Source organism: Aotus nancymaae, unplaced genomic scaffold, assembly GCF_030222135.1.
Source record: "Aotus nancymaae isolate 86718 unplaced genomic scaffold, 86718_ANA_hifiasm-v0.15.2.pri h1tg000033l, whole genome shotgun sequence".
Classification (NCBI taxonomy): domain Eukaryota; kingdom Metazoa; phylum Chordata; class Mammalia; order Primates; family Aotidae; genus Aotus; species Aotus nancymaae.
In genome coordinates, this window is record NW_026988447.1 from 26,332,782 (window position 1) to 26,347,786 (window position 15,005).

Consider the following 15,005-nt stretch of genomic DNA (forward strand, 5'->3'; position numbering starts at 1 on the left):
AATTTGAATTGTGCTACTCTATGACCTTGGGCCGTATACTTTAAAAAGAAGTACTCAAGGAAAGAGAAAATGTCAGGCATAGAGCCAACATTTCCAAAGAACATCCTTAATCTGTCAGAGTTATATCCAGAAGGCATAAAGGTCAGAGGAAGCTGATGGTTTTTTAAAAAGGGAAGGGATGTAGGTAGGGTCCTGAGGTTGAAACAAAAATCGTATGAAGCAGTCATCTATATGCTTAAAAGAGGGAACATGGGAGAGCTCACATTTATTTAGAGTGCAGATACTGTTGTGATACTTTAGAACTTTTACTATATTAATCCAAACAAAAGCTCTTAGGTGTAATAATGATAGTGATAACTGACATTTATGCAGCATTTACTCCGTGCCTGGCACTGCCCTAATGCTTTTTATGTGCACAATTTATGTGCATTTAATTTGTCTAAGGGCATGCAACTACAAACTCTGTGTTTGATTCCAAGTACCCAAGAGGCACAATTTGTGCTGTTACTATTATACTTTATTACCTACCTGCTTGCTACCCTTATCCCCATGTTTAGCTAAAGAAATAGAAGCTTGGAGAAGTTAAAGTAACTTGCTGGAACATTAGCTTTTAGCAAACCAATAAATATCTGTTATTGAACTTAGAGGCACAGCTAATACTTGCTGGACCCAGGATTCAAACAAGGGTTGTCTGTCCTGAAAGCTTATCCTTTTCTCACTACTGTATACTGAGGATAACACAAGGGTGTTTTTTAGGAGGAAGGAGGCAGTATTAATTTTTAATTACACAAGTGATATATAAGTACATTCTGCTTTTTTGAAAAGTGAATCAAAACAGATAATGCTAAAGACCTCTTTGACCCTATGCTAACCTTTTATACTTTCAAGGTAATTACTGATTGTCATGTAGGTATCCATTTAAAAAGAGATTAAGAAAAAATGCCTTTGGCCAAAAATGAGGAGGAGAAAAAAAAGACAGGTTCTACATGTAGAAAGTGACAGAAATAAACAAAAATATTTTGATTTACTTAAATTCAGTCAACTCCAGTAAAGAGATTCTTCAAATCTTTGAGAAGGCAAAAAGGGGCTTGAAGTCCAGCATAGAGAAAACACTGGGAAAGAGTATTTAGACTTCAGAATGCAGTTGAGTTCCTGAGCAAAGTAAACTATACCCCAGCTTACTGGGAGAATTCTCAGATGTGATTGCAGAGCTGTTGTCAGTTACGTTGGTCAGTTATAGTTATGGAGATGGGCAAGTCAAGCAGAAATGAGAAATTCTGTGTTTAAAGAAACTTAAAAAATGGACCGGGCTCCGTGGTTCATGCCTGTAATCCAAGCACTTTGGGAGGCCAAGGTGAGCAGATCACTTGAGGTCAGGAGTTCAAGACCATCCTGGCCAACCTGGTGAAACCCTGTCTCTACTAAAAATAAAAAAATTAGCCAGGCATGGTGGCACGTGCCTGTAATCCCAGCTACCCTGGAGGCTGAGGCACGAGAATCGCTTGAACCCAGGAGGCAGAGGTTGCAGTGAGTCAACATCACGCCATAGCACTCCAGCCTGGATGACAGAGTGGGGCTCCACCTCAAAAAGACAGCAAAACTAAATACTGAATTCTGAAAAACATGTGTCAGTAATTTTAATGACCCAGAGAGATCCCGCTAGAAATTACTGGACAGAGAGATGGTCTTTGTGGAATTAGAAATGAGGGGTTACCGTCAGAAGCCATAAATTAGCTGTACCTCTTTTTCCAACAGTGTGGCTGGAACTTAGAGTCTGTAAATATAGCATAATGAGCCATGATAAAACCAGTCATTGGATAAATATTTATTATCAATGGATATTGGTGATTGTATAACTGGCTGAACACTGCACCCAAAAGTGTGATGGGTAATTAGTTCATTTCAACTGAGAGAGTGTTCACTAGTACCCTTGGGCCCAGTATTTGGACTCTTTGTGGTTGCATCCTTATTTGTACGATAGTTACCATCAAAACTAAATGAAAAAATTCAAGTAAAGTTACTAGAAGAATGGCTCAAAAAATGTTGGTTATGATAGTCACTGTGATTACTACTCATTCCCCTCTACTGGACTCAGCAGACACCTTGAGCCATGAAGGCAGAGAACACTTATTGAATGGGTGGGGCCACATTAAGGGGGAAGAGCCTGCCTATATGTTAGGTGACAAAAGTAGGTTTTTAAAAATTATGATAGGCAGAAATTGTAACTGAACCCAGGTTCGGCTGTTCACCGCTTGAAAAACTCAAGAGACAAGAGTTTCTTGGGTGGGAAGAAAAGCAAATTTATTCTGAAAGCCAGCAAATCAAGAAAATGGCAGACTAGCATCCTAAACTACCATCTTAAGTCAATACAGATTTTAAGCTCTTTTTATGTTCAGGGCAGGGGGATGAGAAGCAGTTGGCATCAAGAGGTGACAGACAATGCAGACATCTGGGCACCAGCCGGAGTCCGAGGAGGCTGGGAACTACTTTGTCTTGGTCAGGTTGTAATGCTACTATGAATCTTTAACAAAACATAGTTTTTTGCATACTTCTCCTTTTATTCCAGAGTTAATTTTTAAAACTACATGATTGCTGTTTTTGTATATTATCTGAGTGCTCTAAAATTATCCTAGCCTATATGCAGGTAAAGGTCCCTTAAACAAAAATTAGGTTAGTTATGTTCTTTTGCTATTTCACTGTTACAAAATGATTGGCAAAAAAAAATGATAAGTATAAATATAAGTTCCACATTTAAAGAAATAATTGTTAAAGAACTAGCTAGGATGTCTGCATGTACTGTAATAGTGGTTTCCAGCATGGAATTGAGAGTCAGACAAATCCAGATTCAAATCCTGGACCTGTCACTTACTTGTTTATGACCCTGAACAAATTATTTAACCTCAATAAGCCCAATTTTTCTTATCTGTAAAATGAGAATTATAATTGTACCCATTTTATAGAATTATGAGATATGAGTGAGATTATACATGTGAAGTAATTGGCACAGGGCTTAACATGGAGTGGATGGTTAATGTCTCATTATTTTCATGATTAGTTTGATTAATCATGCAAACTTCTGGAGGTTTAGTTAACCATTTGATCATTAATAAACTCCACTGTGAGTGTGAAACAGTTGAATCTATGCTTAGGCTATGCTAATGGAAGAGTCAGGAACAGTTCCCCTATTCCCTGGAGTGGCCAAGAGTCTTCTGGAACTCATTTCAGAGGAATATTGATTGAGAAATTAACACATAAGGTGGATGTAGATAATAATAGGGAAGGATATACAAATCACATCATATGAGAAAATTGAAAAAATTGGAGAGATCTCATCCGGGAAGATAAAAGTTGTCCCAATAAGATAATCTTGAGGAAGACAGGACAGCTGTTCTAAAATCTGAAGGACTGTTGCGTGGAAGAGGCGAGACACCCATTCTGTTTGGCTTTAAAGAGTGGGATAAGAGAAAGAGGAGTAGTTTAAACCATTTTTAAGTCATGGACTCTGAGATCTGATGAAGACTATGGACATTTTCTTTCCCCAAAGTAACACATGCACATACATAAAATTTTGCATTTTTTTTTTTTTCAGACGGAGTCTTGCTCTGTCACCAGGCTGGAGTGCAGTGGTGCAATCACGGCTCACTGCAACCTCCGTCTCCTGGGTTCAAGCGATTCTTCCGCCTCAGCCTCCCAAGTAGCTGGGACCACAGGCGTGTGCCACCACGCCTGGCTAATTTTTGTATTTTTAATAGAGATGGGGTTTCACCATGCTGGCCAGGATGGTCTTGGTCTCTTGACCTCGTGATCCGTCCACCTCAGCCTCCCAAAAAATTTTGCATTTTGAGGGGTTCACAGACTTCATAAAGTTGAGACTACAGGTTAAAGGTCATTAGACCAAAGTAAAAATTACAGAAGAACTTTGAGCATTTAAAGAACACAGCTTGGAATGGAATCCTCTGGTTGTACTGAGTTCCCCGTCTTTGAGAATGTTTCAGCAGATGCTGGAGTCCTGTCTCACAGGGGTGTGTGAGAGGAGATCCTACATTAAGTGGAAGATCGGACAAGATAACCTCTAAGGTCCTTTCCAACCCAGATTCTATGATTCCTATTTTTCTTTTTCCAAATCTCAGTTATCTTTAGGTGCTCTGAGAATATGTATTTACAGAGGATTTTCTGGTTCTAGCAATAAATATGGACTTTGGGGGGAAAAACAATAGGATTTTTTTGATTGAAACTATGGTGATATAATGACAGATAGGATAAATGAAAATAAGGAAATACTTAGGAGATCAAAAACAACTAAAAAATTTCTAAAATGAGTAATTTGAAGTGTTATCAAACACATCTTGAAATTATTTCTGAACTCTAATAGTTATTTAACATGGTGTGGCCCAGTCACGTGACCTTTCTCATTAATAAGGCTAGTTTGTTAGGTGCCAGGCATTATTCTAGGTGCTTTATATGTTTTAACACCTTTAGTTCTGACATTTTTTGGAGTCCTGACACCAAGATCACTGATAGAATCTTCTAGTACCATCTCACCTTACAGAGGGGAAACCAAGGTAGAGTTTAACTCTCCCAAGAGTACATAGTACATGCAGAGAATTTGAAACCAACCATCCTGGTTCCTGAGCTCTTAAGCCAAATAGGGCCTGGCCAGACCATTCAGCACACAATGTCTTGGTAAGAATTTATAAGAAATAAACTTTTTAGGGGAATACTAGGCCTGGAGATAACTGGCACACGTGATGCATTTCACATTGTCACTTACATGACTTCTAGGTGCTGCATGCCATGGGGACCTCACAGAGAAGCTCAAACTCCTGTACAAAATGCACGTCTTGCCTGGTAAGTGAGCTATATGGAGCAGCACATGTCTGTAACCATGAGCTGGCCCGAAGTCTCTTTTTTAGGTGTAACCTGATGTCCTCTTTTCGATATACACAGTCATTCATGAGTCGCTAAGAACTGACTGAACCAAGATAATTTGTGTAAGTTCTTGAATCAGGATGCACTTGATTCTATGGTCATTCACCTGTGTGAAGATGAGTTGTAACAGAAAAGAGCAGGCAGGCTTCTGCAAGAGAAAGAATAAATGGCACTTGTAACACCTGGGGTACAAGGATTGCGATATATATATATATATATATATATAGAGAGAGAGAGAGAGAGAGAGAAAGAGAGGGAGAGGGAAGGAATGTAGGAACATTGAAGGATCAAGCGGGGAAAACGGTGAGGTTTTGAGTTCAATTTTAAACAAGTTGGTACTTGCTGGGATCTATCTAGCAAATACTTTTAAAAATGAGATGAGATTGGCACTAACAATAAAGGTGGGATAAAACTAGATTTGGGAATTCTCTTTGCAGCATACAGTTTCCTAAAATTTTGTTCATAAAGCATTATTTCATACAACTTGGAAAATTCTCCATACAACAGAAAATATAAAGGAACACTTTGGTGTGGGTTGTTAAAAGGGAAGATGGAGTTAGAAAGGGAGTGACCCCCTCCACTAAGGTTTAGAGACAGCAGCCACTCAAGGCCCCACCCCACCTTTGTAACTTTAGCTTCTCATCCCCCCTTATGTCATTTTATTTAATAATTAAGCATACTTTCACTGGGTTATGGCCCTACCAATATGAGAATTATGTTTCCTCCCCTCCCTAGAGCCATCCTCTGACCAAGATGAGCCAGATTCTGCTTTTGAAGCAACTCAGTACTTCTTTGAAGATATCACCCCAGAATGTACACATGGTAAGTGACTTTCCTCATCAAAGATAATTATATTTGTTTTCTACGGAACCCTCCATTATTGGAAAAAGACTTGCCTCCAAAGCTAGTCAATCAACGAGGTATGTGAATATGGTTTCCTAATTGGTTACTTTCTTTTCCAACTTTTGAGATAGACAATTATTGGTCAGCAGGTACCTCAGCCTACTGAAGGAACCATGTACATTGTTTCCCAGTAGATTAGGAAACTCGTGTCCTGTAGAGCTATATACTATGCTGCCGTCTCTCTGCTAGGGTCAGCCTTGTTAAGAATATTATCCTATTAGGCAGCCATCCAGAACTGGAACTAGAATTTCTATCAGAAAGCATTCTCCTATACCTGTGTTTGCTCTATAACAGAAGTTGGCAAACTATGGCCTATAGACCAAATCTAGCCCACCACCTATTTTTTACAGCCTGTGAACTAAAAATTTTTTTTACATTTTTAAATGGTTTTTAAAAGTCAAAAGTAAAATAATATTTTTGCCACATGAAAAGTATATGAAATTGAAACTTCAGTGCCTATAAATAGTTTTGTTGGAAGACAGCCAAGCTCGTTTATATATGTATTGCCTATGGCTGTTTACATGCTGCAGAATCGAGTGGCTAAAACAGAGACAGTATGGCCTACAAAGCCCAAAATATTCACTGTCTGGTCCTTTATGGAAGAAGTATACCGACCCCTGCTCTCTGTGGATGATAGGTCTACAAAGATGTGATTTAACTTGTATATGTCTCCAAATTTATATATTAAGTCACATACTGTTTTGTCTTACATTAATCTAGCATTGTCTCATAGCTTGCTACTGCAATAAGTTACTTCTAATTCATCACCAAAATCAGCCTCATATATGCCAAGTTAAAAAGAGGGGAGAGAAATCACTAGGTCAACTTTATCAACTCACCTAAGTCCAAAAGTAAATGCAGGTTTCTCCTGGGTTCTTTTACCTCTTAAGTTTTGCCCTCCCTAAATAAGCAGACTATAGACCTGCCATCCCCAAATAGGCATACTGTAAATCTGCTTTTTCTACAAAAAGCACCTAAGTGATATTTGTAGAGAGAGTAAGCCAGGCTGTCTTATGACTGGCAATACAAGTTGAGGGTAGGAGCTTTGGACAGAGCCCTAGCTATGTATATTGTTATCTAGGTGAGTGCAGGCAGGTTCCTGTGTGAGCCTCAGTTTGCTTGTGTGGAGAATGGAGATTATAGCTATCATATTGAGTGTAGTCAAGACCTAATAATATGATGTAATAAGACTTTTTACTTAGTGCCTTAGTGATCCTACATAATATTGAAAGTAATATTAAGAATTATATCCTACATATTCTTAATATTATATATTGAAAGTAATAGCAGAAACCACAATTACTTTTGCACCAACCTAATATCATTAGCAGTCACATTCTGGCTACAAAATGTTCACCACACGTTTCTTGGTAGACACTCATCTCGGAAAGGGATTCTCTTGTTTTAGAAATGCTTCAGGAAAGGTCACAAGCCAATAGTGTGTAATGTCATTGAATGGAAGGGTCACATGCCAATAGCATGTGATATTGAAGGGAAGGGTCACATGCCAATAGCATGTAATATCATTGAAAGATGCTTTTTGAAGGTTTCCCATGGCGAAAGGCACTATTGCTTTGTATGGAAATTTTTAAGATTTAGGAAAAATATATTAACTAAGCCAAAGCTGTCTTAGAATCCTACCATATAAAGATAACTAATAATTAACCTTGAAATATTTCATTTCAGTTTTTTATTCAAATTATACACATACACATACACATACACCACAGATATATATAAAACTGGGATTCAAACTGCTTATACAGTTTTGTATCCTGCTTTTTTTTACTTAAAATCCATGGAGAATATTACTTGGTCATTAAAATTTCTTTGAAAACGTGACTTTTAAATGGCTATACAGCGTCCACTGCATGGACTTACCATACATTAAATATTTTTAAATATCCACTTGTTTCCTAAATCATTTTCAACATTAAGAGGAGATGAATTTCCCAACAATTTATAGTACACCTTCCTCACTGTGTCTTAAGAGCTGCTGAAATTAATTTGACATATAATACAGTAAAGGCCCCATCTCTGGCTGACCAGCCAGCTTTGGGTGGTTGAAGAAGTGCTGGAATTCACTCTAACAGCCGACAAACTGCATGGGAAGCTGAAAGCATTGTACATCTCTCTGTTTTGAAGTCCTTATATGCTCTGTAATGTCTTAAGAAGACAGAACAGTTATAAGTGGGTTCCTTAAAAGTCATATTTTTGAAGTACCAATTATAAATCTGAAGCAGTTTTATAGCACATAACATTTTAGCAAAAAAAATTTTTTTTCCTCTCTTCTACCAACATAGGTTTTAATTTCCTTGAAAGTGATCTTTTGCAGGACTGGCAAAAAAAAAAAATCAGTCTCATATATACAAAGTTAAATGATAATGTAGAAAAGAGAGGACAGAAATCAACATTCATTGGGGTACTACCATTTTTTAAGTACTGAAGACTATGTGGCATCATCCCATTAATTTTTTTGTTTTTTGAGACAGAGTTTTTCTGTAGTTTCCCAGGCCAGCTAATTTATGTATTTTTGGTAGAGACAGGATTTCACCATGTTGGCCGGGATGGTCTTGAACTCCTGGCCTCAAGTGATCTGCCCACCTCGTTCTCCAAAAGTTCTGAGATTACAGGCATGAGCCACAGCACTTGGCCCTCCATTAATTTTTAATTGTACACTGAACCCAGGCTGTGAGAAAGAATTCTGTGGAGGTCCTTTATCTAGAGAGAGTGTTGTCATATAAAATAATGGGACATGCAATAAAATTTGAATCTCAGATAAAAGATAATTTTCTTAGTATAAGTATGTCCCCTGTAATATCAGGGTTATACTTATCCCCCCCAAAAATTATTTATCTGAAATTGAAATTTAACTGAATGCTTTATTTTCTTTTGGGAGTTTTTAGTGTTTGTTTGCTAAATTAGGCAACCCTATTCAGATAGTCTTCTCTTTTCCACTACAAATGCTAACTCCATGGTCATTTATATCACATTCTACTTTTTAATATTTCTCGGTAGTTGTTGGATTGGATAGCAGAAGCAAACAGGGTGCAGATGATGGCTTCGTTACGGTGAGCCTAAAGCCAGACAAAGGTACGGATGGTCTCTTCTGTATGTTTACCTTCTTGCTGGTTGCACACTTGTGTTTTGGCCTGTAAGCGCTTAACTTCTTAACATTTGGGTTGTAGGGAAGAGAGCAAATTCCCAAGAAAATCGTAATTATTTGAGACTCTGGACTCCAGAAAATAAATCTAAGTCAAAGAATGCAAAGGATTTACCCAAATTAAATCAGGTAAGTGCTTAAAATTCAAATCATTCTGACTTCCAAACCTGGATGCTCTTTTTTCTATGACTGAAAAGTCATCAATAAATGTAGAATCAATCCCCCTCAAAAATAATGATAACTTTGGGGTAGTTAATTAGTATCTGTTTGGACCTATTTTGTGCATGTATTTATGCATCAAAAATATGCTCCATTGTGAGAAAATGACTTCCCCAGAGAAAATGTGAACCACAACAATCCAGTTTTGAGAATTTATGCATCTTATTCCAATCATTAAAAATACCCTCAGATACTCGAAAGACAACACATGCTGTTTTCAAATCACTGTGCTTAGCTACAAAGATGTCTTGACACATTTTCCTTAAAAAGCTGGTGAAATGAGGAAGAAAAAATATATAAATAATTATAACATAGGATGAAAATGCTAAGTTTCATAATCGAAGAACAGAAGTCATCTGGATGGAGACTGAAAGCATTATTTCTGTCCAGAGAGATGGCGGATGTGTTGCAGGAGGGACTGGAGCTAACCTTGGAAAAATTGAAGTACATGCTGAAGTGTGTACATGTGAAAAGAGATGAGTCTCAAATGTCCTTAAGATGCTTCAAAAAGGAAAAAGAGAACAAGAAAATAGTTACTGAGACAAATGTATGACATAGTCCTTCTTGACTCTAGGTGATCTGTACATGGATGTTTACTTTTTCATTCCAACTTTCATAGATGTTTGAATATTTCAGATTAAAAAAATGGGAAAATAGGCTGGTCATGGTGGCTCATGCCTGTAATTCCAGCACTTTGGGAGGCCAAGGCAAGAGGATCGCTTAGCCCAGGAGTTCAAGACTAGGCCTGGGTAACATAGCGAAACCCTCCCTACAAAAAAATGCAAAAATTAGCAGAGCATGCTGGCGTGTGCCTGTAGTCCCAGCTACCTGAGGGGCTGAGATGGGAGGATCACCTGAGCCCAGGAGGTTGAGGCTGCAGTGAACAGTGAGAGCACCTTTGTACTCTAGCCTGGGTGACAAAGTGAGACCCTGTCTCAAAAAGAAAAATTTTAAATGGAAACATCAATAAGAGACTTTAAACATATCCATCCAGCCTAGGGATCTTTTGGCGTCCTCATTTAAAATGGCTTTTCGGTCCCTTTCAGTCCTGCCTCTCTGCTCCCCCAAGATTTCACATTCTTTGTGTTTTTCCAAATCGCTTTTCAGGGGCAGTTCATTGAACTGTGTAAGACAATGTATAACATGTTCAGCGAAGACCCCAATGAGCAGGAGCTATACCATGCCACTGCGGCGGTGACCAGCCTCCTGCTGGAGATTGGGGAGGTCGGCAAGCTGTTCGTCCCCCAGCCTGCAAAGGAGGGTGGGAGCGGAGGCATCGGACCATCCTGCCACCAGGCCATCCCAGGCGTGATCTTCCCCAAGAAAGGGCCAGGCCAGCCTTACGTGGTGGAGTCTGTCGAGCCCCTGCCAGCCAGCCTGCCCAACGACAGCGAGGAACACTCTCTCGGAGGGCAGATGGAGGACATCAAGCTGGAGGACTCCTCGCCCCGGGACAATGGGGCCTGCTCCTCCATGCTGATCTCTGACGACGACACCAAGGACGACAGCTCCATGTCCTCATACTCGGTGCTGAGTGCCGGCTCCCACGAGGAGGACAAGCTGCACTGCGAGGACATCGGCGAAGACACCGTCCTGGTGCGCAGCGGCCAGGGCACGGCGGCACTGCCCCGGAGCACCAGCCTGGACCGGGACTGGGCCATCACCTTCGAGCAGTTCCTGGCCTCCCTCTTAACTGAGCCTGCCCTGGTCAAGTACTTTGACAAGCCCGTGTGCATGATGGCCAGGATTACCAGTGCAAAAAACATCCGGATGATGGGCAAGCCCCTCACCTCGGCCAGTGACTATGAAATCTCGGCCATGTCGGGCTGACACGCGCGCCTTCCTGGGGGAGCGGGAGGAGAGGGAGGGGAGGGGCTTTTTTATGTTCTTCTGTGTTGGGTTTTTTTTTCCTTCCTTTTAAATTAAATATTTATTAGTACCTGACTTGAAGCCTAGTGTTTTCATAATGTAATACAATGAAAACTGTTGGAGAAATATTTAAACACCTCAGTGTAGGTACAGTACACTCTTGTTGCGGGGAGGGGATTTACCAGAATACAGTTTATTTAGTGAATTCTAAAAAACAAAAAGATGAATTTGTCAGTGATATGTGTGTATTATAACTTACTAATCTTGCTGTTGATCTATATACATGGTTTAAAAAATAGTACCGTTTAATGCTAAGTAAGGCAGCAGTCATTTGTGTATTCAGGCTTTTTAAATAACATTAGAGCGATAAGGAAAATGAAAAGCCACAAATGCAAGACTGATCTTAAATGGAAGGCATTGTCAGCAGCGGTAAATCCTACACCACTTTAGGAAGTATTAAAAATATTTTTAAGATTTGAAATATATTTCATAAAAGTCCTCTATTCAAAATCATATTCCACAGATGTTCCCTTTCAAAGGGAAAACATTGGGGGTTCTAAACAGTTATGAAAGTGGAAGTGATTTTTACATGATACCAGAATAACACTTGTATTTGATCAGTTTAGACAGATACCAGACAAATTTTGCATTTAAGAAATTGTTCTGATTATTTATGTCAACTCATTAGAATTCAGTAAAAAGTAACAGTCTTTTGTCACAGAGAATCTGAAAAGTGGCAGCAAAGACAGAGGGCTTATGATAGGTTTCTTTTTTTTTTTGCTTTGCTTTTGTTTTTGAAAGTAAAAGTACTGATGCTTCTGATACTGGACGTTTAGCTTCTTGTAACTACAAATAAAGCAAAAACTAAAACAGTCAACTTTACCATTTCCATATTCTCCACAGATTGAAGAAATTTATACCACATATTGCATATGACCATCTTTCCATTAAATCAATGTAGAGATAATGTAAACTGAAAAAAAATTCTGCAAGATAATGTAACTGAATGTTTTGAAAAAACAGAACTTGTCACTTTATATAAAAGAATAGTATGCTCTATTTCCTGAATGGATGTGGAAATGAAAACTAGCGCACCTGCACTTTGAATTCTTGCTTCTTTTTTATACTGTTATGATTTTGCTTTTTACAGATGTTGGACAATTTTTTTCTTCTGAATGTTGAATTCATAATCATGGTCTCATTTCCTTTGCTTCTTCCAAATATTCCTTTCAGCATATTCCTTTATTTTATTATACATTGTCTTTTGTTTTCGCTATTGCTGCTGTTGTTTTTTATTCTGTTTACAGGATGATTTTTAAACTGTCAAATGAAGTAGTGCTAACCTCAAATAGGCTAAATGTGAACAAATAAAATACATCAAATACTCTGATGTGGATTTTTATCTTTGTGCTTGAGTTCCTGCCTAAGGCAATAACATTATTCTTTTGACAACTTTTGCAGGGGAAACTATTAGGCAACCATTTTGATTAAGTAAATAAATTTTATAGGCAAACATATAGAGACAAATACAATTTGCAATATATCAATGATTACATTTAAAATAAGGAATAGAATTGTTATCCATTATCTAACTTAAAATACTTATCCCTAATGATCAACGATATTCAGCTTTTTTTTTTTTTTTTTTTTTTGCTCACCTTGAACTGTCTTGATAGAATTATATATTGAGCTTTTTAAAATATGCTTGTTGGTTGCATGTCTGTCTTCAAAACCACAATGAGATGCCAGCTCACACCAGTCAGAATGGCTATCATTAAAAAGTCAAAAAAGAACAGATGTTGATAAGATGTTGATAAGGTTGCTGAGAAAATAGAATACAAATACACTGTTGGTGGGAGTGTAAATTAGTCCAACCATTGTAGAAAGCAGTGGCAATTCCTGAAAGAGCTAAAAACAGAACTACCATTCAACTCAGTAATGCCATTACTGGGAATATACCCAGAGGAATATAAATCATTCTGTTATAAAGACACATGCACATGAATGTTTGTTGCACCAGTGTTCACAATAGCAAAGACATGGAATCAATCTAAATGCCCATCAATGACAAATTCAATGAAGGAAATGTGGTATATATACACCATGGAATACTATGCAGCCAAATATGGATGGAGCTAGAGGTCATCATCCTGAGCAAACTAATGCAGGAGCAGAAAACCAAATACCATATGTTCTCACTTATAAGTGGGAGCTAGATGATGAGAACACATGGGCACAGAGAAGGGAACAACACACACTGGGGCCTTCTTGAGGGTGGAGGGTGGGTGGAGGGAGAGGAGCATAAAAACTATTGGTTACGAGCTCAGTACCCAGGTGACAAAATCTGTACAACAAACCCCCATGACAATAGTTTACCTATATAACCTTCGTATGTACCCCTGAACCTAAAATAAAAGTTAACAAAATAAGACTCATTCTGTGTAAAGTAATGAGTGAAAATTCCTCTGTTCAATCCTTATTAGCACGCTATAATGCCGTTTGGTTTAATCAAGTAACTAGTCATTTATTGGACTCTAAGATTGTTACACATGATTCCATGTGTTTTTGTCTTTGATGTCTTAAATATTCCTCAAGAAATAACTGCAAAATCTAATACTCTCACCCACCTGTACTTTGCCAAAATCAAAGACAGCATTGAGCAGGAAATAGTGTGCTTAAATGTGTAGTTCTGGATAAAAAAGAGGGGCCAGGATTTTTCATATCATTAAGAAAGAGACAGTAAATGAGTACCTCGTCTCTCTGAAAGCCTATGTCTCTATTAGTATGCTGAGAATTGTTGCAATCTTGTCCTTATTCTTTCAAGCACATCATAGTGCTTTTTATCACAGCAGCAATATACTGCATAACGGCAGGTTTTAGTCTGTGTTTACTTCTAAAGGATGCATATAGAGGAGCCTGAGCCCTTGAGTTGAAATTTCCAGCTTAGTCTGCAAGACAAATAGGCTCGTCGGCTCATTTGATATGTCAGAAGAACAGCCTGGGAGAATCATTTTACCCTCAGTCAACTTCCAGAAGACAGGCGGCACATTTCTAGTTGTTCATGGTTGTGTTATGTACTTTCGTGTCTCCATGAATTATTCTCTTTGATTTCAACTTGCGATTTACCATCTTCCTTCTTGTTGTTGTTGTTGTTTTGAGATGGAGTTTTGCTCTTGTTACCCAGGCTGGAGTGCAATGACATGATCTCAGCTCACTACAACCTCTGTTTCTGAGTTGAAGCAATTCTCCTGCCTCTGAGTAGATGAGATAACAGGTGCCTGCCACTATGCCCAGCTAATTTTTGTATTTTTAGTAGAGATGGTGTTTCACCATGATGGCCAGGCTGGTCTCAAACTCCTGACCTCAAGTGATCCACCTGCCTCGGCCTCCCAAAGTGCTGGAATTGCAGACATGAGCCACCGCACCTGGCCAGTATCATCTTCTCTGGCCACTTTATCCCCAGCTCTGTCCGTCCTTCCTATACTAATATAATAACGATGACACCAGTGCAGATGAAGCACTCAGTGTCTATATCCCAGTGAGTTTCCTGCTCCAGAGCACTGGGTCCTGGCCTCAGTGGAGCTTTCATGTAAGAACAAGCAAGAGAGAAAGCTAACTGCTACAGAAAAGTAACAAAACAAACCATCCAGAGCGTGGATGCAGGGAAGGGATGATGCCAGAGAAACCACAGATCTAAGGATATCACTGCTTCAGCACCACCTTGAAGCTGATTCTAGGGAGGAGCAGAATAAGATATGTGGTAGTACCACAAAGAGCCACAGGCAATGAGGAGGCTCATGTCCCAACAGCAACCTCAACCCCACCAAGGTGACACAGGCCGAGCACCCTGGCTGCTGGGCACAGGGCAACTCCTGCAGCCTGCTCTCTTTAGGACAAACCTCTCTGGGGAGGGTGGTGGGAA

At 39.0% G+C, this 15,005-nt stretch overlaps 1 protein-coding gene across 2 annotated transcripts in view; it reads left to right on the forward strand.

Moving 5' to 3' along the window:
* The window catches only part of TBC1D9 (TBC1 domain family member 9), a 139,993-nt gene extending 127,520 nt beyond the window's left edge, over positions 1-12,473 (forward strand). For both annotated transcript variants that reach the window (XM_012443228.3, XM_064383856.1), the window contains 5 exons: positions 4,783-4,848; positions 5,665-5,751; positions 8,851-8,925; positions 9,021-9,124; positions 10,322-12,473. In XM_012443228.3, the coding sequence (XP_012298651.1) occupies positions 4,783-4,848; positions 5,665-5,751; positions 8,851-8,925; positions 9,021-9,124; positions 10,322-11,044 (1,055 nt within the window). In that variant the 3' untranslated portion in view covers positions 11,045-12,473. The remainder of the gene's footprint in view (positions 1-4,782; positions 4,849-5,664; positions 5,752-8,850; positions 8,926-9,020; positions 9,125-10,321) is intronic.
* Positions 12,474-15,005: the final 2,532 nt, after the last annotated feature.